General features: G+C 30.0%; 1 protein-coding gene across 7 annotated transcripts in view; it reads right to left on the minus strand.

Annotated features, from left to right (window-relative positions):
• Window positions 1-27,593, minus strand: part of Pka-C1 (Protein kinase, cAMP-dependent, catalytic subunit 1) — a 209,131-nt gene that overhangs the window by 15,895 nt on the left and 165,643 nt on the right. For 4 of the 7 annotated variants that reach the window (XM_071887736.1, XM_040709665.2, XM_071887735.1 and 1 more), the window contains exon 3: window positions 3,977-4,038. In XM_071887736.1, coding sequence (XP_071743837.1) covers window positions 3,977-4,038 — 62 coding nt within the window. Of the gene's footprint in view, window positions 1-3,976; window positions 4,039-4,073; window positions 4,136-27,593 lie in introns of all 7 variants that reach the window. The other 3 variants (XM_071887737.1, XM_040709664.2, XM_040709667.2) reach the window with 1 other exon arrangement.

Genomic DNA, 27,593 nt, shown 5'->3' on the forward strand with positions numbered 1-27,593 from the left:
CTTGAAAAATTGTCATTCGAGCAAATTATGCAGCAAAGCAAAAAAATTAGTATTTGATTTTTGTTTCCAAAAGTAACCATAGAATTTAGAATTTTTTTTCCAAAAAAATAAATATTTTAATTTTTTTGAATATTATGTTTGTTTTTTTGTGAAAAGCAATGGATTTTTTTTTTTTTTTGTGAATAGCAGTGGATTTTTGGAATTTTTTCCCAAAAAATTTTATATTTGAAATTTTTATTTCATTTTTTTATTTATTTATGAATATCACTTTTTGAAAATGTGCAAGTGCCTCTACGTGAGCTATTTAATGTCCCTCCAACAAGTAATGTTAAGTACCAGAACTGTGCGACATCCCTAGAACAAGTTTTACATTTCTTAGAAAATATTTGATGAATTTATTTTAGATTTATTGTATGATAATATTAGAATAAAAACATTCAAGATTTATATGTAAATTTTAAAAAAAATTAGCCTAATCCTATTTTATTTAGGTCCCTAAATCGGGTAAAATGCTACAAAAATCGAGACAAGTATCCGTCTAAATTTAGTTTCGTATTTGAGAGTTTGTGTATATACTCAAATATTTACGTCTAAAGATCCAAAACGATCTAGATACGAGAAAATATTGGATCTTTACTTCAGACCCAAGTATATGAAGGAATTTACCTGAGCAAAGAATACAACTCCAAGCAGCTACAGACTACAACTACAAAACAAATCGTGAAACGATGAGAAAGTTATGTATATTTCTATTAATATCGTTGATGTTGCCCTCAAGGGGCGTTGAGTATATTTCAGAATTAATTTATAAATAACTACGCAACCTCCATGAAATCCCCCTTTTAATTGAATAAAAAACTTTTGAAAGAGAAAAAAATAGTTGCATACATCATGAGATAAAATGACACAAACACACAAAGTGACATCATAAAAAGCGTTATACTGCGTGGTAAAATTATTTAACTGGAACAATGAATATCTACTCAAGTGCTATCCCACGTGGCTTATAGCTTTGCTCGAGACCGGCCCGAGCTATTGAGAACCATGGCAGTGCTTGTATGTAATAGGAATAAAGGAACGCCATAAAATACAACTGGAATATGACATCTATTACTGATAATGGAGGGGGTGATAATTAATTACAAAAATGATAACTGAGTGATAAAACCGTGTTACTCGTGTGGTTGTTTTTATCCACAGGATGATGGAATGAAATGTCGAATAATTATTTTGTATGTAACTAAGATAAGTAATTAAGGAAGGAATAAATAAGTATACATACAATGTGATCAAAGTACCTAATTATTAATTCCACTTACTTGATTCCATAGTCAATTAATATTAAAATAATTTAATTAAAGCAATGTACATAATGTGTATGAAGGAGTTATAGGAATATAATAAATATACGGAAAATGAGGCAACCGCCTCCTATGAAGACTTTTATATACGTATAATTGGAATTCAAATCCCTCATAAATATATATATATCGTGATGGAAGAATAAAAAGAAAGAGGGAAAGAAGGACGAAAATGCTAATCAAGACAGTAATAAACAAAACTTCAAAAGTAGTGGAGGAACAACCAGATAAAACTGACCTCAGCAGTTTATGTTTTATACAAATACATATATTTTGGGGCAAATCAGCAATCATGACTCACTTTTAAAATTATTTTAACAAATTTACGGTGATTCCATCGCTGAGTGGGTCAAATAGATTAAATGCTGTGTGCTAATACTAATTTTTGAAACTATAGCTTTTGTTTACACAACATTAATACGTCATTGTTTATGTATTCACCAATGACGTCATTTATTATTCTTTCCTTATCTTCAAACAGTATCTGATCTGTATCCCTTATCAGTTAACCTTTCCTACACAAATGAGAATGAAAAAAGGCCCCGTTTTTTTTTAAATGCCAAAAATTAAATTGTTTGCTTCCCTGCATAATTTGATCGAATAACCTTCTTTTTGGAAAATAATCCTGAAATAATTAATAATTTAAATTGAAACTAAAAACACTGTGTATATCAATACAACAACTTTTCTCCATGCAGTGGATGCGTCCAATGAAGGTTGGATAAAAAGTTCATGAAAAAACCCCAAGCAATATTTTTATTATTTTCCATTTTTGAATGGATATAAAATAAAATTGATAAGTAGTCAAAAATTTGAATTCTATTTTTACTTAGGATTTAACTAAAACATACGTTTGATTAGTTAATTCAATCAAGTATCATCGATGTGTTACATTAATGCTTAGTAAAAGAACATTATATATGTATGTAGATTGAGATCTTTCGTGTTTACGAGTATTTACTCCTTAAAGAAAGTATAACTAGCGATCGAAAGATTCCATATACCAACATAACAAATATAAATGTAAAAACAAACAATTATGACTTTGGAACAAAAATCCAATATTTAAGAAAAAAATTAATTAGAATTGTGATGAATTTTATTTTTGTTGATTAATGTAATTTTAAACACTTTTTTTCTAATAATTTCGATTAAAATTATCGTATGATAATTATAAATGTAAAAATAAATTTCCATTTTTCTCCTTTATCTCCAAAACTCAGTTATATGTTGTAGTTACCACAAATGTATAAAGAAGTATTGTATTCCAGTTTTGCTTGAATTAAAAAAATAAACAAAAAAACTCGACATTACTAATGTCGCGATTTCCTGAAAATTACTCAAACTCGCCCGAAATATTATTTCAAAAATTCGACTAAACTCAAAATATAAATTGACCTCCTCTAAAGTTGTTTCAATATTTTTATTGTTCCAACTGCTGTTAGAAAGAGTATTTTCTATTGCTGAGGAAACTATATATACCAATGAGAAAATATACATAATTGATATTGATGTGGCTAAGATGTTCATAACTAAATTTACATGACGACCTACATTAATTTGATTCATACTTTGTCGTGTTATGGTTATATCGATACAACTTTTTGAAATAATTTCGTTTTACACAAATAAATATTTGCAAAAATTATCTACAATTTTTAATTAATAATTAATTGACCATTACATTATTGAGGTAGTCAAACTGACTTCATTGTTAAACTTGTATTTGATCAATTTAATGAAAAAATATATTTCTTTGGCTGATGTCTTTAATGGAATTCAAGCAAAACTCCACTCCATATTCAATTACTCGAACTCGATAGTAATAGCTCGAATCCAACACTAGTAAAAAAGATTAGTTCTTGCGTCCTCATATACATAAGTACATATAGTAATCCTCCCTTTAATGTACAATTTATGAGTCGTGGGTTACTACTACTTACTAGGAATATGAATATTGTATAAATTGCGCTGATTGTAAAAACCACACTTGAGAGAATTTCATAAGATATGGTAATTTCGAAAGACGGCTTATTTGTTGACAGAGATAACTATAAACTGGGTCATAGAATTATGGAGACACGAAATAACCACAAATAATTTTTAATCTAACGTGAGAGAAATATAAAAAGAATGATTGGTTGAAAAAAAGGAGTAAATATAATTCTTTACTCAATTCCTTTAAGAGGGGAAATGAAGAAAAACAAGCTAAGCTGCATGAGTGATTATTCCTTGTCTCTAAAATTCTATGACTAGGTACCTATAGGGCTCCGTGCTTGTTGATACGTTAGAATTTTCACAATAAGAAGGAATAATATTTATAAATAATCATATTTTGCTCTTATTAAAAAGCACTTTTTTTTAAATGTAAGCTCAACACCGTTTAGACAATATTCACATCCCTAAATTTATGAACTCATTTGAACAATATTTAAAAAAAGAGAAGTAATACATAGAGAGCCGTCACCAATTTAATTTGTGTATCAATAAATGAAGAGTATTGAATAAGTTTAAGTAAAGAAAATAATGTGTAAATACAATTCTCCGAATAAAGTGCCTTTCACCATGAGCCCGGAAACCAACCAATCAAACAAAATGATGATGATCAAACTTACTTTTTTGTTTAGAGACCATTTCTCCTCAAACTCTTTTTTTGATTTATCTAAAAAATCTTGAACTGAAAGAGAAAAAAAAAAATTAAAAACATCTTACTCTATTAGGGTTCTTCCATTTTTCTTCGAATTCCTCTTTGGCTGTTTCGAGAAATTCCTTGACTACACATATGGATTTTTTTAATACAATAATTGTAGGGAAATGTAATTTAAGAAGAAGAAGATGACAGAAGGATCAAAAACAGCGCGGCAGCGTGTAAGAAATAACAAAATAAACATAATAAATCAATGAATTAAAAAATAAGTTAAATAAATAATTTTTATAATTAAATAAAATGTAATTATTTCATAATATAATTTTTATTTAATTATATAATCGTTTCATGAAATTAAAAAAAACGGGACCCATTTACTTAGGGGATCCCGTAACTTAAAAATCTATTTCCTTGGATCCCATTCAATGGTACTTTTTAAGGAAATGAGAAACCCGCCCTACTAAGTACAAAGAAATGAATATTGAAATAGTGTAGAAATATTTTTTTTTTTGGTGATGGTGGAATGTGTAATAATATTTGATGGTGAGTAATCAAAGCTTCAAGCTTTTCAAAACCCATTAAGGTTACATATCAAGAATAGAGTTTTTAAAAATATGACTTTAGACGAGCGCAATACTTTTTTTGAGTTGCAACATGAATAGTATTTTTTTATTTTCAATAGCTGTTATCAATAATATAATTATTTTCTTTAATTCTTGAGAAGGGAACATCTAAGTATCAAGTAGATGTAATCATGAATGACGGAGAGAAACACTGAAGATTTGTAGGGGATTGGCTAGAGTAGAATTGAGGATCGACATCGTAATAATCTCTGCTAATGTTTTTGCTTGATACAGAGTGAGACTTGTGTTTAAATAATTGCTCTCATGCCTGCTAGCAGTTAATTTAATATAGCAAAATGACAGCTAAGCTGCTATTCGTCCAAATTACCACTTTCATTTTTGTTTTTTAGGGCACCGACAGCCCATATTTAATAGAATACTAATGATAAACATATTTTATTTATAATTTTCAATTACTACTAAGAACTCATTTATTTATTAACAACATTTTCTTTAAATTAAAACGCTACACATCCCAGACTGCAATAGATCCGTGGATCAATGGGCATTGTGTTTATTTAGTAGTAGTGAAATAATACAATTATGTATTATACATGAAGAAATAGAACCCTTAACAATAATTGACATATATCATGTGTAATTCACTTAAGAATATACAAGAAGAACAGTCATTTAACGCTTTTGATTAATTTATTTTTTATATGAAAATTACATTGTTGAACATATTGCTATGATTATGTAAAAGAATACAAAGAAGTTGAGAACCCACAGACTAACTCATAATCCTTGTGGGTTCGAATTAAAGTTTAAGAGGGCATTTGAAAATATTTTTTTAAGTGTATCTATTAAAATAATGTTATTCTGGAATGTGGATGCAAGAACTAATATCATTTTGTATTGTTGTTAGGAAGGAACTTGAATAAAGTAAGATTGAGACTCACGTGGATTTTGACCATTTGTACATATCTTGTATGTAATTTTTAAAAAACCCGTCCTTTAGTTTTAGTCATCAAAAATTGGACAAAAATAAATCCCTAGTAAAAATAATATAAAGGTGTATTGCTAAGAGATACAAGTAGTGTTGTGTCGGTCCTTATTTAAGACCGAGGAGCACGGATGATTTGAAAAAATTAAATTTTGTGGGAAAATTGAAAAATTAAATTAATATTCAAATATTACATTTTTTAATCAGATGCAAAAACTTCCTAATTGGGGGGAAGGTACTGCCCCTCCAGTCCACATCTTGCGGACATCCCTGTACGTAAACATTTAACAAACAATTGTTGTTACTATTGTTTGAATCAAGGAAGGATAAACTTATTTATTTATATATATGTTGTCAATTTATTTCCATTATTTGCTTTTTCAATCCTCCTCCCCTCCATTGGAGTAAGAAGAATACACAAGGTTACATCAAGGACCATTTAAATAAACAAGTATTATAGTAATAATAATTGTTAATATCAACATCATCGTTTAACATGATTTAATTAAATTGTGTTCTTTTATAATAGTATTTTATCATTATTTCCGTAAATGTAAGTGAGTGTGTGTGTGTCAGTGTAGAAATACATTCAAGTATTATTACTTATAAGCATCAATGGAAAGAAAGGGAGAGAAGAAGTCGAGCATCATCATTCATTGTAAGTATAACAGGTTTCGAGTTAAAATATAACAAACTTCTAAAAAATAAAAATAATACAATAAAAACCTTGTCATTCTATCTTCATATATAGTTTGTCAAATAATGTTTATTCAACAATACTTAAAGAAACTACTTACAAACATGGTATGTAAAGTTTATAATTTTTTTTTTTTTAATGTAAAAAAGAAATTGAGTTTTTCTTTAATATATTATGATAAATATATATTAACTTACACAGATACACAAGCCGCACAAAAACAAGTTGCAACCATATAAAAAACATATACGAAACATGTTTAAATAGCTATTCCATTAGTTGATTTGATGTACAATAGTACACCAAATAGTGCAAGTATATCCAAATTGTTTAAGACTAACTCTGGGTGCTACAAACTAACATAATATTATTTTCCATCCTTTCTAGGTATGAATGTAAATACGTGGTAGTCTTGCAATAAAAAAACTTACATTACTAGTGAAACCCGACTCATCGAATACGTATATTTATGCATATGTCCTGTTAATAAGTAGGTTGTACAAGTTGGCGTAACTAATTGATGAGTAGGTATTCAGGGGCGTCCTCAGGATTATATTGGGGGGCTGCTACAACTTCTCCAGCCCACCTCCTGCGGGCGGCACCCGTACATTATTCAAAGTATAGTTTCCATAATTTTTCGTATATAGAAAATAACCAAATCAAAATGAAAGACAGCATGAATTTATAAATGTATTTGTCCGGTATAATAATTAAATTTGTAGGACGTTATGTGAAGTACAAATTGCAAATTGATGAATCTGCTTACTGTACAAAATCAACACTTGACATGTACTCATTACATACATATATTTGAGGAGAAACATTCCTACCATGTTTGTGATGATGATGATGGTGATGATGAAGATGAAAAGCATGATGGACGTGTTCGATGGAATGAAGAGCTCCCATTCTGATCACAAAGAGATTTCACTCCTTAAAACTCCTGATCCGATTTCCTTTTCACGTCACTCAAACAGTAGTATCTAACTCCATTATTATCATTACTATTCGACGACAACACCTTGGGTCGAATATATTAATTTATAAATAAACGAATCAAACACTGAGTGAATCACCTCTCAACAGCAACTACTATTATTTATAGTTATAAGAAAATAAAAAAGAAGCAAAATAAAAAGACTTGTCTCATTCGATCAGGCCAAAAAAAAAATGACTACATATATGTACAACTTTTTTTCTTGCTTGCTTGACCATTTGTAGAGTAGTAACTAGTATTAGAGTACTAGAAGTGGCGTTGTCTTTTACGTTTTATTAAACATACATAGATACATATTAAGAAACGTGTCCGCCCCTCTACTTATGCCCCTAAAGACATTGTACAACTTATATACATATAAGAAAGCAAGCAGTAAGCAAGCATCAATCTTTTTTACAAATTTATTATATTATTTCTAAGTCATAAAAGGCATGACATATCCTTAGAGTAGTAGTGTGCGTATGGACCTCCATAGCGTCTTCATCACGTCAGACCATATTTGTACGTATCTAAGGTCATATTTAGAGAAGGTATTCCTGGTACAAGTAAAGTAGATAACAATATATTAGATAAAGACTTTGTGTTTTAAAATATGTATATACAATGTTGACATTCCTTCAGTAGTCAGACTAACAACCATAGTTCTAAAAGGAGCGAGTGGAAAAGATTTACTGGATAATTAGAAATGAGGTGTTGGAAGAAGGAAAGCATTCTAAAACCTCATTTTGTGTGCTTTTGATTTTTGAATAAACATGCAGATTTATCTCAGACTATGTAAGTGATTTAAACCTATCTAAAATGTACAATTATACTGAACAGCCAAACAACTGTAATAGAAATACGTAGTTGATGGGTCTTTTTCTACAATTTCTTCAGATATTTGCATTAACGACAAGTATTATTCCAGTCCTTATTTAGGACTGAAGGCTGCAGTACCGTCCAGTTCACTTGGTCTGGTCCAGTTCAGTCCTGCATATCAGCCCTATAAACTTATATAGGTTAGTCCTTGATGACGTCACTCATTTTTTTTTCTTCATCAGCTCTAGGTCTTAAAGGCCGGTCCCAAGGACGAATATGACTAGTCTTAAGACTGGACCTGACCGAATAACTAAGGCGTGAAACAGACAACCTTTGTTTTAATAATATAAGAGATAACCCCCCTAACAAATCAACAATGTTACTCATTGTTTTTCATGAGCTAACTCAAACTCATTACTTAGATATTCTCTCCTCAAGAATAAAAGCACAATTATAACAGCTTGGGCAAAAAAAAACCCACATTTTTCTCGTTGCCAACAACAGCTGCAAAACTTGCAAAGAAAAAAATGCTCAAGATCTGTGATCTAATATTCTCCCTTGTCTTTTTTTTATTTTAATGTGACGATGTGTCTACGAACGCTCCTCGTTGTTAAAAATGAGTTCTCCCCTGACAAATAAACTCACAGACAAACTTTGCTTTATTTTTCAAGAAGATAACGTTCCTCATATTTATTCAACAACTACTTTAGCTATGTTATGTTTGATAAAATAGGGAAACTGTAAATTATTGAGCACATCCTAGGACCCTTAAATTATTAAATAGAAAGTGCAAGATATTTTTAAATGATTAAGGAGATACTAAAAAGAAGTCAAAGCTCAACTTTTGACAAATCGTATTACATAAGGGATCGTACACGATGCATAAAAATGGGCCATTCTATTATCTGTATAAATATAAAATATACTTTGTTCGTGTGTGTCCTTTATGGGTGGTCATACCGTTAGGTCTAGGAACCTGGTAATGGCTAAAACGGGAGTACCAATTTTTGGGGGGTCATATAAGTGGGCTGATTCTATTCCCAAAAGACTAATACTGGTGCCCGAGACTAAATTGAGGTTGAGTTATAAATCAAAGTGACTTCCGTCTTAAAAAACAACTATACGGATAAATACATTTTCTAAATGTATTCAAAATCAAAAATTGCAGAAATCAGAAATTTGCGAAAATGACAGTTTCGTTTTTTTTTCCATGTGCAAAAAAATAGATCTCCAATGAAATTCGTGGAAAAAATAAATTTTGCAAAAATATGTTTGCATATAAATAGAACACATAAAAATTAATGTTTAAGTGAAATTTCTATCATTTTCTGAATAAGTTTTCAAATTTTATCCTTTTTTTTCTTCATCAAACGTTAGTTTTCAATATAAAAAAAAAATGCCACAAAATGATACATTATTGACATAAAATTATAAACCCTAATATTACAATATATTATTTTTAATTTTCGGAACATTTTATTAAATAGTTTTTACAAAATTGAACTAGTTATCGAGGGTTATTTGAAAGATTATTTTTTTTTCGGTTTTGCAAGTACGAAAAAAACATGATAGGACTTTTTACATTGCCAATAAAATATTTTTTTTTTGAAAAAAATAAAAAATGGACTTCTCATTTAGCCAAACTTTTTTATGCATATATTTTGAAGTTTATAACACCACTTATTTTTTTGAATTCATAGTAATACATATATATATTAAAGGCGCCAAAGGATTCTAAACATTAAAATTTTGGCTCTACAGAATAATTTGACAGAATTACATTTTTATTTTATTTAATTTTTTCCCCCAAAGTGATAATTTTTCAAAAGTTCCCTTATTTCTGAAATATTTTCTAATGTTTGTACGTATTATGCAAGGGTATATGCGTTTTGATGGTATTGTGGCAATTTTGTTTGAAAAATACTACTTGAAGTGAGTATGAGTAGTTGGCTGCACTTAAACATTAAGCAGGTTGCAACTCCCTCGTTCGCTCAAAAACGACTGGTAACCTTTTGTTACTAATGTATACAATAATAAAAGAGTGAATTAGACCTATAATACGATATTATCATGATTGTATATGACAATTTATCTTTAATAAAAAATAGAATAAAAGGTCCAAAATAAATTTTTAGATAGCAAACTAATCCAACTATGGAACAATTCTTCAATAATATAAATAAATTGTTAAGAGCATCAAAAGAAATAATTAGAGTTCAACCCCTCAATTTTAGAACATTAAATAGGGTAAGATAATTTAATATGAATATTTATTGCTATGCAATATTAGTGGAGTATCGCCGTGATATATATTATCAATGTGGTTTAAACAATCCCACTCTCAAATTTGTATCAACTTTCAATTCAATAGAAAATCTTTGAGATTTTTACTTCTTAGCCTAAACTCTCCTTACGACAGGTTGGCAAAAAAAAAAAAAAGAGAAGAGTTTCATAACAAAAGAAATAGTCAGACTTCACTTTATGAAATTATAGATTTAATTAAGAAGCCTACATTTAGCATTGAAGAAATCGTAGTAATACGGCTATATTTAATACAAGGGCGGTCTGAAAAGTTTTCGACCTAACAAAGATACAACACATTTTTTCTGATTATTAACATAAACTCCTTGAACTCGACAAACAACCCCCAGCGATGATCCCATTTCTGTAACCTGTCCCAGTAGTACTCGGCGTTTTTTCTCTGTAAAATAATTGTTCACGAAGGTGATAGATAGCCTCTTCCTTTGATTAAAATATTTGCAGGTCACTGTTTGGTCTGTAATTTCGTTTTGGGAGTATAATAGTGTATCCAAGTTTTATTTGTGAGTGCGTCCATCTTCACGTTGAGGTCGGACACTTTCCAGACCACCCTCGTACATATATAAAAATCAATTGATGTTCAAATGATTCGACTCCGTAGGCCTCCCCACTATCTACGCAACTCCCATGCAATGAGACGTAATACACATGTATGAAATTACATCTCCATTAATGAATTCGAATTCATCATAACTTTTATGTATAAACAAATTATCCTCTTTTCTCTACTCACGCAACCTTGAACGTAGATAAATACAGAATATTATAAAAGCCTAGAAAGTACCTTTCTTACATAATGATAATGAAGATAGTACCTACCTACCTACCCACCCACCTAACTACTTACCTACATAATGAAAACCCACTACTCTCTCTCTTTCTCCTCCTTTCTCCCCCCTCCCCTCCCCTCTCAGTAGAACAAACAAACGCATACACTTTTAAAAAGAAAGAGAAATGAGAAAGAAATAGAAAACTCGGAGTATGTATAATGTATACTCTCTCCACTACAACAATACACCTTTCATCAAAGGTAGGTAGAACATAGTAAGAGTACATGCAATAATATATTGATATTACTTAACATGAACATCAACATATGTACATACGTGATTTTATAATAAAATCTAAAAATCGCCTTTGTTTGTCTTGTCAACTGTCGATTCCCTACTTTGACTTGATACCTCATGACTATAGCATAATTTATTCTTTTTCAATAAATAATAAAGTAATAAGTTATACTTTAGGAACACCATTTCTTCTTGATCCCTCGTAGTCGTTGTATATTTATATAAACATAGTGATAAAAATTGTCTGTATAATGGGCATGTTAATAAAAAAGAAATTGAAACTCAAGATGGTAACCCTGACAATTTGAGGGATGTTTTGATGGAGATCAGCTACAATCAGTTGAGTCAAGGGAGGAGGGGAGAAGGAAATAAACAAGAATGACTCCAATGTCGATCCCCAATTTTACTCTGAATTCAACAAGGACTTAAAATAATAACTCCACAACAAATATCTAGGGTTACGCTTTTATGAGCACAGACGTAAGTTCAATCTGGTTTTAAATATATAATTGAATCTATTTAGGAAAGGATGTTCACTACTCAGGAATTCCTCTGACTAACTCTTTAGGATCTATTAGGAAATGGTTTACAGCTCTTCACAAGAGCTAATTAGATTTTTCCTTAATAATGTTTATTAGAACACTAAAAATTAAAAGTCGATATATAAATACACGGTATACTTTTACGTTAGTGGGATAACGTCATTAGATTAAAACGAATAAAATCATTTAATATCATGACGGACTTGAAGTAACTTCATCTATTTGCAAAAATTATTAATAATTTTTGTACATATAAAAGTATCATTTCTATTAATTAAGTACTTGATTGAAAAGCCAATGTCGTCATTCTTTCCAGCTGTTCTTTATTTTTATATATATAATTGTAGAAAATTCTTCTCAACTCAATTGAATTGAGGCAATCATTGCTTTTCAGAAGAATATTAGTAGACAAATTAAAAGATGGCTACATAAATACAGTGAACAAACGCTGTGAGAAGCCTAATACATTTGAATGTATGTTGGTTGTCGATGACGTCATGATTTGGTAATTGTAAATCTATACGAGTATAATTTGTATGAATGTATGAACATTGATGTCTGCATAGAGTTTATAAACATATTGAAGGTTACATAATAATTTAATATTACGAGCTCCTTCTTCATCAAGCAGTAGAGAAGAAGGAAAAGTGCTGAGGAGAAATCAAGGCAGTTTTAGGAATACAAAAATACATTACTCATAAGAAAGAGTAGAAAAGGGGAATGACACACAGATTTATACATTAGGATGTCCCAAGACATATAACATAATTTTTTCTTCTCAAAAATTTAAAAGGCATACTTATTTTCTAATTGATCTCAGCTACAAACAGGTGTCGACGAGAGTTTAAAGTCAATTCGATGACTTGATCGTAGGGTGGACAGGTAAATTTACATTCAAATGGTGATTACACGAAAAATGGTCATCATAAAAATATTTTAACTCGTTTAACTATTAGTAAATAGATTTATATCTATTATTGAGTTCATGAACACAAGAAGATATATTTCCCTGATTTAAATAAAAACACTTACGAGAAAATGTATCCAATAATATTTATTTATTGTTTTATTAAGTAAAAATAAACCTAATATATGTAATAGAGTCCTATTTTGATGAATAAACTCAACATAATCACTTTATATAGAGTAGGATGGACTGGAGAAAGTTGAAACACGTTTTACTTAATTACTTGGAGATACTTCAAATTAGACAAACCAAAATTTTAAACAATAGCCATAAATATATTTACTAATAGTTAAACAAGTTAATATATTTTAACGAAAAGTATTTTTTGCATTTGATAATCTTTTTTCTCATATTTGAGTAGCTGAGATCAATTTAAAAAAAAAAAAATGGGGGTCTATTATTGAAAAATTACTTTTGATATTATGGGACACCCTAATATACATGTATATGCAATATGCTTACATATTTCATTGATCTAAAGATACATACACTGAATGAACACATCATTATCAATTTAATCTTCGAAATATATAAATAATTCCTAATCATAATGGAGTCGCATGCTACAGATGCAACAAAAAAAAGAGGGAAACGAATTTTATCAATTGAATCCATGTATAATTATTTGAGTGAACGGCCATATTTTAATCATTTATAAAAGAAAACACTTGGTCCGGTCAAATCAGTTGTATTATTTTGTAAAATTAAGCATATACATTTAATAAATTTTGATTCTTTTTGGGTTTATTTTTATTTTTGGTCTTTCTTTTAAAATATCATTTTTTTATAGAAAAACTGTTTGTCTCACAAAAAAAACTGGACATTTCATGTATCCATTAAAAAAAATTAGTTGGACGTTATCGAAGGCATGACTATATCATTTTTTCGGATCAATGGAACTATACTTTTGGGACAGTGATAGCCCATTTATTCCAGATTTTGATCAGCTATAGTATATTTCTTCATTTCAATATTTTTATAGTAATTAAATCAATCAGCTACAAGTTATGCAAGGAATAAAATATTAGTTCATAATAACAATATTTTTCAAGCGTCTATAATATGTATGTTGACATCATCAGTCAGAAAAGAAACCAAGTGGATTACAGATGCCAGAAAAAAATAGAAAAAATGGAGTCATGACCAATGGGAAGAAGGAATGACCAGAAAAAAAAAAGGCACAAGGCAAAATTGACTAATAAGCACAAAAATTGAGTCAATTTGCAAGATTGATGCAGTTTATTTAGACTAACGTGCGACTCGAATTCGAGGAATCGTGAGTAAGTACAAATACCAGCTCTATTGATTCATCATAATTAAAATTTAATTTCTTATACAAAATTTTTAAAATCCACAGCTATTCCCAGAAAATAAATTTTTTGAAAAAAAAAAAATCAAAAGTCAAATTTGTGCTAGAGCCCCTCCAGCCCACCTCCTGCAGACGCACCTATATTCCCACCCAAGTCTGGAATCCACAAATTACAAAATAATTCGGCAACAATCAGGGATAATTTCTCTCAGACAGAGGGAATAATAAAAAATATAGAATCATTAGAAGGAATTGCAATAAATAAAACTTTGGCCAGTCGTTTTCAATTTCACATATAATATGTACTTAAATTATAGCTCTAAATGTCGATTAATTAACACAGAATCATTACAATACGACACAGGTCTTGACCACGTCCGCAGGGGATACTTTGTCCCAGTACTTGATAATGGAGCCCTTGAAGGAGTCGATGCTCTTGTGTAAATTAACAAAGATACTAACTCCTCCTAAAAAAAGTAATCTATGAGATTAAATCAAGGGAGTTAGAGGGTCAGGTCTGGCGGTCCCAAAATGGCAACTTCTCTTTTTTAAACAATTTTTGGATCTTGCTGACCTGGTGAGAGGGAGCCGAGTCTTGTTGTAAAAGGAACTCGACACCCTTGGCTTTCATACAAGATATCACTTTGTCAGACAGGAGTTCATAGTGACCCTCTCTTTTTGCTCAAAGAAGATGGAGATAATGACTCTGCAGTTGCTCTCAATGACCCCTAAGGTCATTATGCTGGCCGAAAACTTGGTTTTAAAGACATGAGGGGCATTAACGCTCTGTGTGTTCCGGATGTTGTGGGATTGTTTCTCATTCGAATACAAGATAATTCGGTTATCATGGGACTTCAAATCGTTGAGCAATTTTCTTCTGTTGTTAGGCCAGGTGGTCTTCATTTTGTCAGTAAGGATATGTCTTTGTAGGGCAGTATGACTTCATCCTCAGGTCAGTGTCTATGGCCCTGGAGACGGCTAACTTGCACTTTTTGGCAAAAACCTTAATCAAAAAAACCACGAGATGTCATTAACGACTGTTACAGGTTTACGAGGAATCTGGGAGTGCAAAATTTATCACTCTGGTACTTGAGGCATTTTCTCCTAAAAAACCTCCTTCTCCTTCCAGAGGTTGTAGATGTCGTAGACTGTAGTCCGGATTTACCTTAACAACCCTGTATACAAATTGATGATGTTGTCTAAAAGATAAATAATTGAGTTCCAAAAACAGTAGCATTATTTTGTGTTTTAATAGTTGTGGTATTAAAAACTTTTATTCATTACAATTATTAATTTAATAAAAATTGATTCTGCTCTACGGAGGAAATAAAATATCGATAAAAACTATCGGGAACTTTGTTTGATTAATATAAAAATTATTAAAATCGGCTCGCTAATATAGGGTCGTTCTTAATCTTCTTAATACATCCAGTGACTCAGTAGATCTCAAATTATTGATACTCTTTAAGTCCTACTGGATAAGAATGAACATTTTTAATTAATATATATTTCATATTAAGTTAATAATATGCAAACATGTATCAGCAAATTATTTCATATTGTTAAGCGAATGTGAATTTTGTTCAACAATACAACTATTTTGTCATTGCTGTCATACTAATAAAGCAACATGACGTTGGTATTTTAATCCATCTTTTCCACTTTCTGCTACTATTTGAACCATTACCAGATTGCTACAAATATTTTAAAAAATGAAGAAGAAAAAAATAGCATGACAATTTCTTTTGAGACCCTCCTCTTGATCTTATCATTTGCAAAGTTATTTTTGCCTACAATCCACGAGTACAAATAAGAAACGTACGTTTAGTTACACATACGAGTATGTATGTACATAACATTAATTATCGTGAAGGAATCTAAAAAGTTTTATAACTATGTAAATGTTCTCCCTTCCCCCTTCTTGTTCTTCTTCTCTTTTGCTTTTTAAATAAAAATATAGGCTTTCAAGGTGAGAGAAAGCAATCGTTACAAGGAGAAGGAGGAAGAAGAGAAAATCCATTAGTTCAACAGGGATGCCTTAAAAGTATGAACTTATATATATATATATATTTACCCCACTATGAACCAACATGGAACAATCTTTCAAAATATAGAAAATAGTAGCGTTCATCTATCTGAATCCCATTTTCCCGGGAAATACCGCATTGAATTGTCTCATTTAGTAAGGCATTACATATATTAGTTTGTAAACTAATGACGAAATATTACAGCTCCCTATACTATAATATTAATTAATATAAAATATAGGTGTATATTACTCACATAGAGGGCGCTATGTTGACAGTATTCATTATTTACTAAAAGGATTTGTTTCCAGAAATCCGGTTCCAAGACAATTTTTCGGGACAAGGAAAAGTCTTTATACATAGCAGCTGATATACTCAACAACTATGATTCAGTACATATATATATATATATATGCCCTTGTACTTAAATAAATAAATAAGCCCTTTATTTATTCTTTTCTTCTCTTCCCTCTTCTCTTCTCTTCTTTCCTCTCTCCCTCTCTCTCTTTCTCAATCACACACCAAAATTATACATTTTTTAAAACGAAATTATCGATCTACTTTATAAATATATATACGTATATATCGAAAAGAAAGAAGTCAAATAATGTACATATTATATAATACGTACATGGTTTTACCTCTCCTTATAACTTGCAAACTTAACTATGCATGCATGTTGTATTTATGTAAGTACATAAATACATAATATCATAAAATAGATACTGGCTTAGTCACAAGAACAATACATGATAACAACGAGAGGAAGGATAAATGCCTATACATACATATGCATGCATATAGAGGCACATACCATGCACGTCACTACAAAAACAATCTTAAACAATTCAAAAAACATATCAATTCATTTTTTTTACTTCTTCCACGAATAATATGGAAAAGGATCAATAATGTCCAGGATCTGAACTTCATAGTATCTCACGAACCTTACTCCTCTGAAAGGTAAAGGACCCAAAATCCGTTGTGTGAGCTGAGACATGGTCCTAGACGGATGTTTAGACCCCTGCCTGAAACAGAAAACCAGGGTTTCCCAAAAAAGGTCAAATAGTTTGTCATTTTCCATAAATCACTTTTTTATAAGGCTTTTTACAAGTTTTTTTTTTGTATGTAGACCGAATTTTACTACAAAACCGATCCAGGACGTACTTGGATCAAATTAGACCGGTATTACAAAAATTATACTGATCTTGGCCTAAAATTTCAAACCGAACACCGCACTTGTAGTTGTTAGCCAACTCTTGTAAGTTTCTGTATAGTTTAATTAATTGGATTTGTTCAGTGTTTCTAAACACTTAAGAATACCTGATTCAAGGTCTACCTATTATTAATGTTTCAAGCACTTTAACAGTATAAAAAAGTAGTAGAAAAATTGACAACTGACTGAATAATATGTACACTGTAGGCGTGTGTAATATTATGATATTATAGAGGTAATTATTGGTATATATGGAATATTTATAAATATCTATTTTAATATAGTTGTAAATAGCTTTTTTTTAACATATACTGTTGTGCAAAGAACCACGATCAAACTCATTTTGATCGACACCTCTACTAACATTATGGTTGCTCTCAAATGGTTAGATGAAACTGCAAAACAGAAGAAATGAAACCAAATTTAATTTGCAAATACTAAATTACTTCAAGTCCTAGATTCATTACATGGGCTTTGAGATTGATACCCATGAGGCTTCATTTGATTAGATCGAATATAACCTTTCAAATAGAATAATCTATCCTATTTTTCCCTTTAAGTGCAATTTGCGGCGCTCTCAAAGGATTAATTAAGACGATTTATCAATAGAAATGAAGGAATATACCATTAATTAGTTGAAATGTAAGTAATTTGACAAAAATAATACTTCTTATAATGTTTTTGCGTTGACAGATTACATATGTTGTATATAAAATATAAATAAATAAATGTACAACGTTTTTAAATCGAGAACAACAATAACAATTGACCCCAAACTTGATATAGGAAATTATATGAATGTGAATAAGGGAGCTCGTGTTGAATAATAATTACATAGAATACTTTGCAGAGCTACTGATTATTTTATATGTTTTTAAAAATTTGAAACACTATGCCCCCCCCCCTCCCGGCATTTAATGAATAACACATAATTATGATTTTTGATCATGTCAGTCATACTGTCAATAAATAGATTTGAATCATACATATATAATATATATTTATAACAGATGATTCTTCCTCGTCCTCATTTTTAGTTTTGGATTTTATCAATTGAAGTAGTATTGGTAGAAGAAATACAATCGTTAGACATTACACATATAATCTACAATAATATAATATTATAGTTGTATGCCCGCTGATAAAAATCATAGGGTATTAATTTCAAGAACAGAGATAGATAAATACTTGAGTTATAAAATAACTTTTTTTTTCCGAATTCGGAGTTACGTCCCCAAGGCATGTTTTTTTTCTATATGTAATGCTTGTCCTAGTATTATAACATAATAATATTCCAAAAAATACCCTTCTTTCACATTCAGCATAACATTCACTCCATTTATCTCTTCCTTTTTCTAGACGAATTGCGGGCGATTTTTTATTTATTTAAATCAGTAGAATAGTAATGAAATAAAAGATCCTGGAATTTCATCAACACTGAGAAATGTCTCATTGCAAGACTCAAACGGATTGAATTAATAACCGTAATCGTTTTTAATAAATAGATGTAACTAATCAATACTAAAGGCGGGTTACCACATCTATCATGTGTGTACACGTTTAAGTGTATAAATACAATTAATTAATATATTTATATTAATTCATAATTAATTTATTTAATTTTTTTATTCTCGCTTCAAGAATGATAGGAATAATAACAGTTTGGAATTTTTCTTTTTTTAATATGTTGGGATAACTGATGAGTACTTTAGTTTTTAGGGTGCTTATTAACAAAAACGACCAACAAAAATCCTTTTAACATACATTAACGAAGCCAATAACAAAACTGTGCTTTTTTTTATACATCCACACGCCTGCAATATTTCATTAATACGACTATATTATTATTACTTATATAAAAAATATGCATGATATATATCATGGAGCAATATATATAGTGCATTTTCTACATACGTTTGTAATATTTCATTAATACAACTGCATGGCTATTTCTTGGATCAAAATTAGTTTATAATATACATCATGGACAACAATATACGGTGCACTCAGTGACTCGTTTTCATATATTCAGACATAAACACTCATACAGACAGAAAAACTTTGCTATATTAATATAAATATTCGAATACTCCTGTTCAAAAAATTAGAATAAAATGTCCTTAAAATTAGCATTTAAGTACACTCGCAAATCCAAATTCTGATATTAACATTCGAATATCCCCAAATTTTCAGATATTTGATACATCGCATATACAATAATGTAATTTCATACCTACAGTGTGCGTAAGCAAAAAGGCCTCATGCATTAAAATTTAAATAAATTCTGAATAAATTAACGTATGGTCAATACACTGTTTGAAAGAACAGTCTTGATACCTTCCTTTTTATGTCATACATTTTTTGTAGACAAAGTCAGTTTCGTGATGTCGTTAAAGAAATGTAGAGAGCTTGATTTGCTCCACGCAATGTGTCAAGATTGTGGAAAGGAACTAGTCCATTTTTTTGAGGATCAGGAGGGCGTGTGAGGTTGATACTAGCTATTAACGGAAGCCTGGGAGTAGGGACCACAACGCAAAGCGATTGGAGGAGTTCATGAATGCCTTGGGAGACAGTATTGAGGAAAATGCAATTTCCCAAAAAAGTACAATGTCAGTGAAGGGACGATCAGGAAAGACATGAACCTCAAAAGCTACGTCCGCCAAAAATGCCAGCACATAATAGCAACAGTAAAGGCTACCAGATTGATGAAGGCCAAAAAACTCCTCAACGGGATGAAGGGCAACGGCTCCACAATTGGACACTGTGGTCTCCTTCCTCATTAGATCTGAAGACACTTGACTATGGGATTGTGGGCGTCATTGAAGGAAAACTTTTACTGCCCTACCCCAATGAAATACTCTTTACCTGATGACCTCTATTGAGCGGGAGGGGATGACCATGCCTAATGTGCATGCTATCCAAAAGTGAAAGGCTATCTGACCTCGTGTAGAGGCTGCAATTGAGGCTTAAGGTAGATATTTTGAATTTTAAGGAATGAAAATACTTTTTTTCACTAGATAATAAATTTCAAGGTTCTAACTTTAATAACGTTTAAGCTCTTGATGATTTTGTTAATATTGTCCGCTATGATGCATTTTTGCTAAGGCACACTCTATGTAGGGTACGTTGAACTTTTTGTTAGTATAATAGAATACTAATGACAATTAAGGTATCCTCAAATTAAAGAGAATTCGTAAATATCAATCTGCTACGTATGTACAGTTTCTTATATTTCATTTTGAATTCCTCTATAAATTAGACAGAGTAATAAAGCAGAACATATAGCAAATGTAATATTTAACATTTGTCAAGATACAAAAAGTAGGTAAACAGTCCTACACCCAAAACTCTACCTATATACAATACCTACAATAAATATCCGTCGCATATATGTAAGTCAAATATATTGAGTGAGTTCTAATGAGTGTCCTCCAACTTGAGAAATAGGTACTTTCTTGTCTCACTGCCAGGATATGACTATATTTTTATCTCTGGAAAGGAGCCAGTCAAATATCTCCTAGCTTGACAGTGAAATGGGAGCTTCAAAAGTAGTAGTAGTAGTAGTAGGTAAAGCTATTTTTTTTCATTTAAAATCCATCAAAAATAACTTATATATCTACTATTAATAATAATATGATGAAAAAGTATATATGGATCTTCGTAAGGAAGGAAGGATAAGAGGTATTAGCATGACTTATTAATGGCATTTTATCCCCCCCCTCCCCTCCTCGAACTTTCCTCTCCTCCTTGCTTTCAAATAATTTAAAATCGATTATAATTGACTCATATACATACATATATGTTCATAAGTATATATATATTTGTACAGTAATTGTAGTATCTAATAATACATGGTGAGAACTCAAAAAATTTAAAAGGCGTTTCCACTTCTAAATATTTTATGGCAAACTTTTGAAGCGCAATTTGGTAATTCAACAATTTTTTACTCTTATTTTTCTTAAAATGTACCTTTCCATTCTGAGTAATGGCTTCATCTGGGATAAACACATAGTTTTCCCTCGGGAACGTGCTTTTCAACCATGGTAAGCCATGATACCTGAGGACCTTGTAGTAGACGTATATAAAAATATCCAAGGGGCGGCTCTAATATTCCGCATGTCGCTACCTTTATTGTATTACACAACTTTTCCTCCAAAAAGGAACAAAAAAAAGCCCTAAAATCGGTTTGTCGATAGCCAATTCTTCTTCTTAATTATAAAAATTATGATGCATGAACACTTGGGAACAGTCGGAGATAATCTTAATTAAACCAATCAACATTCATTACACTAATTAGAAGAAAAGGATCAAAAACATTGACAGCTGACAACAAAATACACTGTATATTTAATCTAATGATTTGCTGCACGACCCATCGGCTTGGCTAATTTGTTCTTTTTATAAGTTTTGTTAGAGTAGGGGTTTTCTATAAATTGTAACTTCTGCTATAAAAAGATAGGTCTAGTTTCTATATAGACTCATTTAATTATGTATAATATAGAAATATAAAACCATAAGTTACGAACAGGCTACGTTATAGATATCATATTATTTTAGTTTATTACTGGTCTTATTTATTCTTATTCTTCTTAATATGTACATCCCCATCCGATCAATGTACCATGTAATACCTAATTATCAACTAGACATTGCCATCAAAAATTACTCCAAGTGATTATCAAACATACAATGAGAATTTAATTATCAAAATTCTTCATTTAAAATGTTTCACCTCAAAACAGATCGCACATTTTGCTTACATAAGCAACAACTTATACGCAACATATAAATTAATAACACAAGTCTAAAAAAAACAAAAAAACATTATATTTATACATAATGCGCCGATCACTCTTTTGTAATTAGTTTTTTTCTGTATCAAATCAGATTTGGATAGATTTCAAATTTGAATTAATTAGGTAGTCTTATACATTACGCAAACTTTTGAGTTAAAAAAAAAACAGCAAAAATCTACTTAAAAAAAACAATGATCAGGGTACATTAAAATATACCCTGTAAAATGATATGCTGATTTCAAATATGGGTTTATGTTTCATGAGAAATCATGCAAACCTGTTAAATTAGAACAGAAAGGTTAAAGAGACATTTTGTTTAAAAAATAATAATCCTTCAATTTTCCATGGTTTTTAAAGCAAAGGAGCCCGTTTGAAGCGTCAATTATTCCTTATTCTTTCATTTTCAAGAGTACTTTTTTGCTTCAAAATGATTAATATGTGAAGAAATATTCCTTTAACTTTATTGATACAAAAAATTCCTCCGGATTAAGTGTCAAATTTTTCAAAAATTCAGCAAAAATAAATAAATTTTTTATCAAAAAGGAAAAAATATATATATATCTATATTATATATCCAAACAATACAGTTTTTATATATTAGGTCTACTATATAAATCTCGTGTGATTTTTGATAGAAGTAACATTTTGTAGACTTGTGTCATTAAAAAATAATAAATTCAAATACTTTACTTATTTTTTTATAGGAACTTATAAACATAATATACTTATAAGAAGCTTAATTTCAATAAATGATTAATTTAAGTATAGTAGAACTTTTTGGACCTTAAGAGTATACCTGAATGCGGATGTAGGGAGTAAGATGAAGAAAAAAAAAAAAAAAAAAAGAGTCTAAAATGAGGAACAAAACGAATAGTAGTAATTTAACAACTGAACTACATTTTTTGGGGAAATACATGCAAAATAAACCAGTTGTTAGTATTTCCATTGTATTTTTTTGTAAGTAAATCAATGATTCAACCTTGATCTATGCTACATGGTTTTGAAGGTGCTGAAAGATAAGATCACTCATCAACAAACAGGGGCAGCATTCGGCCATCCTCTATATTAATTACTTTAATTATTATTAATGCAATTTTTCATTCCACCATCACCTTCCCTTTGGGCATGTATTCGAAATATAGACGAGACCTTAATTTTTAATTACTTACCTATAAATAAAAGAAAGAAATAAGTTAGTTAAAAGTTTGAATAAATAGTAAATGTAATGAAAATAAATTCATCATCATAATAAAAATGAGTAATACTTCAATTAATTTGACTTAAATAAACAAATTGAGAGAATATACCCATACATATAAAACCCAGATAAATCAATATGCGTGCATGAATTAGATTTTGAAGAAAAAAATAAAATACATATAATTTAACCCGTTTTCAAATCGTGGAATACGAGCTATAATAAAGTATGTGTACCGAATGCGAACATGGAAGGAGCAGGGGTGAGGCAAAAAAATGCTCAAAAACTTGTGTACATACATTGTACATGACCCCCCCCCCCTTCCTATGGATACAAATTGTTTAAATATGAAGCACTCTAAAAATGGATGTTCATAATTGGGAAACACACATGACGTCATCAATAATTCATCTATGAATTAAACCGAGACCGAATTAAAAAAAAAAAATATTTTGTTGGGCGGATACTGATTGAACTTTTTTTGAGGACCAAATTAGTTTGGAACAACAAAAAGTAGAACGATTACAGACCGAAACCAAACAGCGATGCATACACGGACTCGGTAATTATTTACTGCAAAGTGAAACCTAAGATTCAAGTTTGCAGAATATTTTTTGTACATATTATAAACAGAAATGGTATGGAGAAGTATGTAGAAAATAACTTTCATTTACTTATTAACTTATAAATAAGGTTGTGTCGACGTAGGTGTAATGAATGATATAAAAATGGAAAAAATGAAGCACCCCAATGCCAATTTAATAGTATCAAATCAATATCAATATTTACAGTGACAATAATCCATAATTTGTTTTCCCAAAAGGAATACGGTTTTAGGGAGGGAGAGGTGTTCATATTTAGAAATAGTCAAACATTACACTATTAATCTATCGATCATCCATTCAGCTATAGCATTATCCTCATCCCAAAGAGACTCCTTTGTTTAAAATGATTCTTCTTTTTTTGGTTACAGCTTGTAAAATTTGCTTTGTACAGCTTGTACAAAATTTGCAACTTGTACACAAGATATATATGGTATATCATTTACAAGTACTACATTTAAAAAGTACTAGTATTAAATATAATACTATGTAGAATTTAAAAAATGTGAAATGTATATACATATATGTAATTCATTTAAAAAACTGTCGATAAATTATATGACAATGATAGTCTAGGAGTGCTTAAAAGACAAAAAAAAAACACAAAAAAACAGTTGTTATCAAATGACTTGCTTGGGTGTATCGATAAGAGATTTATTTGCTTTTGTTGAGAATTGTACTGGTGACGTCACGAAGGAGCCACTTTCGGAAGAAATTCGATGAAACTTCGATAACTCTATAAAATATAGTATTTTATTTTTTCATCGGGCAATACTGTTCGTCAAACTTTTTACCCGTCGACGATTGCACTACTAAAATAATTATTTAAATTTGTTTATGATAAAAAATAGGTCAAAACATAAATTTTTAAGGAAATATACAAAAATAGTGGACATTCGATGGATTTTAACAGGTTGCCACAGCACAAAATTCACATACTATCTATAGAAGAAGACATAATTCCTGGAATAATATGAGTTAACACTTAACACTAGTTAGTAACACTGAACTTGGCTCATTTGTGACGCCATCAAAAAAGTTGTCAGTTAACACCAACCAGACTGTGTTGCAAGTTTCTTATCGACACACCTTATATTTAGTCAACTGATTACATGCCTTTTTCACTTTTATTTCGGGGGGGAGAAAGGTTGTGAAATACAATTAAGGCCACGACTTGTTACATTTTCTTTCCTCAAGAATAAAAAAATAATAATAATATCTCCAATTTTTTTGGAGACAGGGGAGTACTTAAGTCTCTAGAGCATTCAGTGCCTACACACACTTCGTTGATAAACCTCATCAAAAGTAACTTTTATATTTTTTTATTTTATATGTCTACTTCCCTCTTCTCTTCGTTTTTAAATAGACTCGTTTTTAAAAATGAGTCCTCATCCTACAAACAGACAGATTTTTTTTGATGTATTATTATTACATGTACAGTTGATTTCCTTTCTAACAAAAAAAAAAAAATTCCTATATTACAAGTAGTATTGAAAGCATTTAGGAGTAATATTTAACTAATAATAAGTTTACTTGAAAGCGAGAGATGAAGAACAAAGAAAGCTAAGTAATGAGACAATTCTACAAACAAGAATAAACTGTTTCGTTCCCTCATAGGTTTATGTGTACTTTAAAAGGGTTTTTATGTGTGAACAAGAAAGGAAAATTAAAAGAATAATTAACAATTATGATTGCAGGATTACATATAAATATATATATTTTTTTTTTGCCAGCCTTGGTTTATGGATTTTTTTTTTACAAAAAAATTCAATTTTTTTAATTTTTTTGACAAAAAATTGAAAAATTTAATTTTAAATATCAAAAATTTACAACAGCTTATATAAAATTAAATTTTTGGGAAAAAAATTCAAATATTAATTTTCAAAAATCCATAGCTATTCAGAGAAAAAAATTCAAATGTTACATTTTCTAGTTGAGGAAAAATTCCTTAAATTGAAGGGTGCTCTGCCCACCCCCTGCGGAAGCCCCTGAATCGAGAGTATGACCAATCAATGTATCAATGTATTCTGAACGTTTTCAGAAGAAATAATACTCTTTTTTTTCTTTTTTTTTTTCATAATCACTTATAGTGCGCAGATTGATATTTTTAGCCTTTTTGAATTCCTTAAACCTATTCTAGCACCAGTGAAAAACTTCAATAGTAAGAAATCAACAAGCTAATCCTTGGAAGAACTAGGGTTGTATAATTGTGAAATAAACAACTCGACCTGCAGGCCAAAGGTCAACTCTGTATACACACTTTATTATAATTTTTTAATGCAGGATTTTCTCGTCGGTGTACAACTCCAATAAATCCAAGGAAAAAGAAAGAAACCCCGGTGGTGAAAAACAAGTCTGACCCATAAAAACATATTTGGGTTGTAAAATCAAAGACTCTAATCATTTATATATAACATTATATAAGTCATCAATAAAGGTAAAACAAAAATTCGTAAAATATTAATAGGATAATCAAAATCTAAATGAAAGGAAATTGAAGTCAAATTATCGTTTTTTACGATTTAAAAATCGACTAACAAATTGAGTAAATTGTGATAAATTAAGTATTCAACGAGGAGGAGTCAATCATTTCTTGAAACAGCAAAATACAAAAATTGAAATAATAATATGTTATATATCTTATTAGATGTCATAATTTTGGACAATCAACACTCCAAACATTTGTATACAAAACCTAAAATTAAACGAAATATGTCTAAGAAATATTGAACTGTATATGATATAAAAAATGAATTGAGCAATTCTCATCATCTTGATTTTTGTTCGCTCAATATTGTTTTTTTGTTAGTCCACCATATTTTTAACACTTTTGAGATATAATGTCTCATTATCCATCAATGCACTATAACAGTGATGGATAAGGATAGTAACAAAAGTCTACATTTGATAAGGTAGAGGCATTTAAAGATAAAATATAAATACATTTCACATTCTTGAGCATATTTTTGGCTCATGAATATTTGGCATATTAAGAATAAATATAAATAAATTTAAAAAAGAAAAGAAAACAAGATTATTTAATATGACAAGGATGTTGAATTTATTTGAGCAAATAAAGAAAATATTAAACATATATTTGTATGTGTACCTAATATACATATATATGTTATATACGCTATTAGTAAGATAAAGGAATTAATTCGTATTTCTTCCGATTCAACAATTAAAAAAAAATAATCTTTGAGTATGTAGGTAATCCCATAAAATAAAGAGGCAAGACAAAGACTGCGTGATCAATATTGGAACATATATATTGTCCACGTGATAACTTTAATGTCCAGCAGGGGGTGTCGACTTGCTTATTTTCTATAACGAACTATACAATCAGATTGAGTTTACCCTTTTATCTGAATTAACCAGGGGAATTTTACGAAGAAAATAAAAAGTTGCATATGCCACGAAGGAAAATGGCAGAAAATGTTATAGGCCGTCTTTTGCTGTATCATAAAAAAGACATCTT

Source organism: Lepeophtheirus salmonis, chromosome 4 (genome assembly GCF_016086655.4).
Source record: "Lepeophtheirus salmonis chromosome 4, UVic_Lsal_1.4, whole genome shotgun sequence".
Taxonomy (NCBI): domain Eukaryota; kingdom Metazoa; phylum Arthropoda; class Copepoda; order Siphonostomatoida; family Caligidae; genus Lepeophtheirus; species Lepeophtheirus salmonis.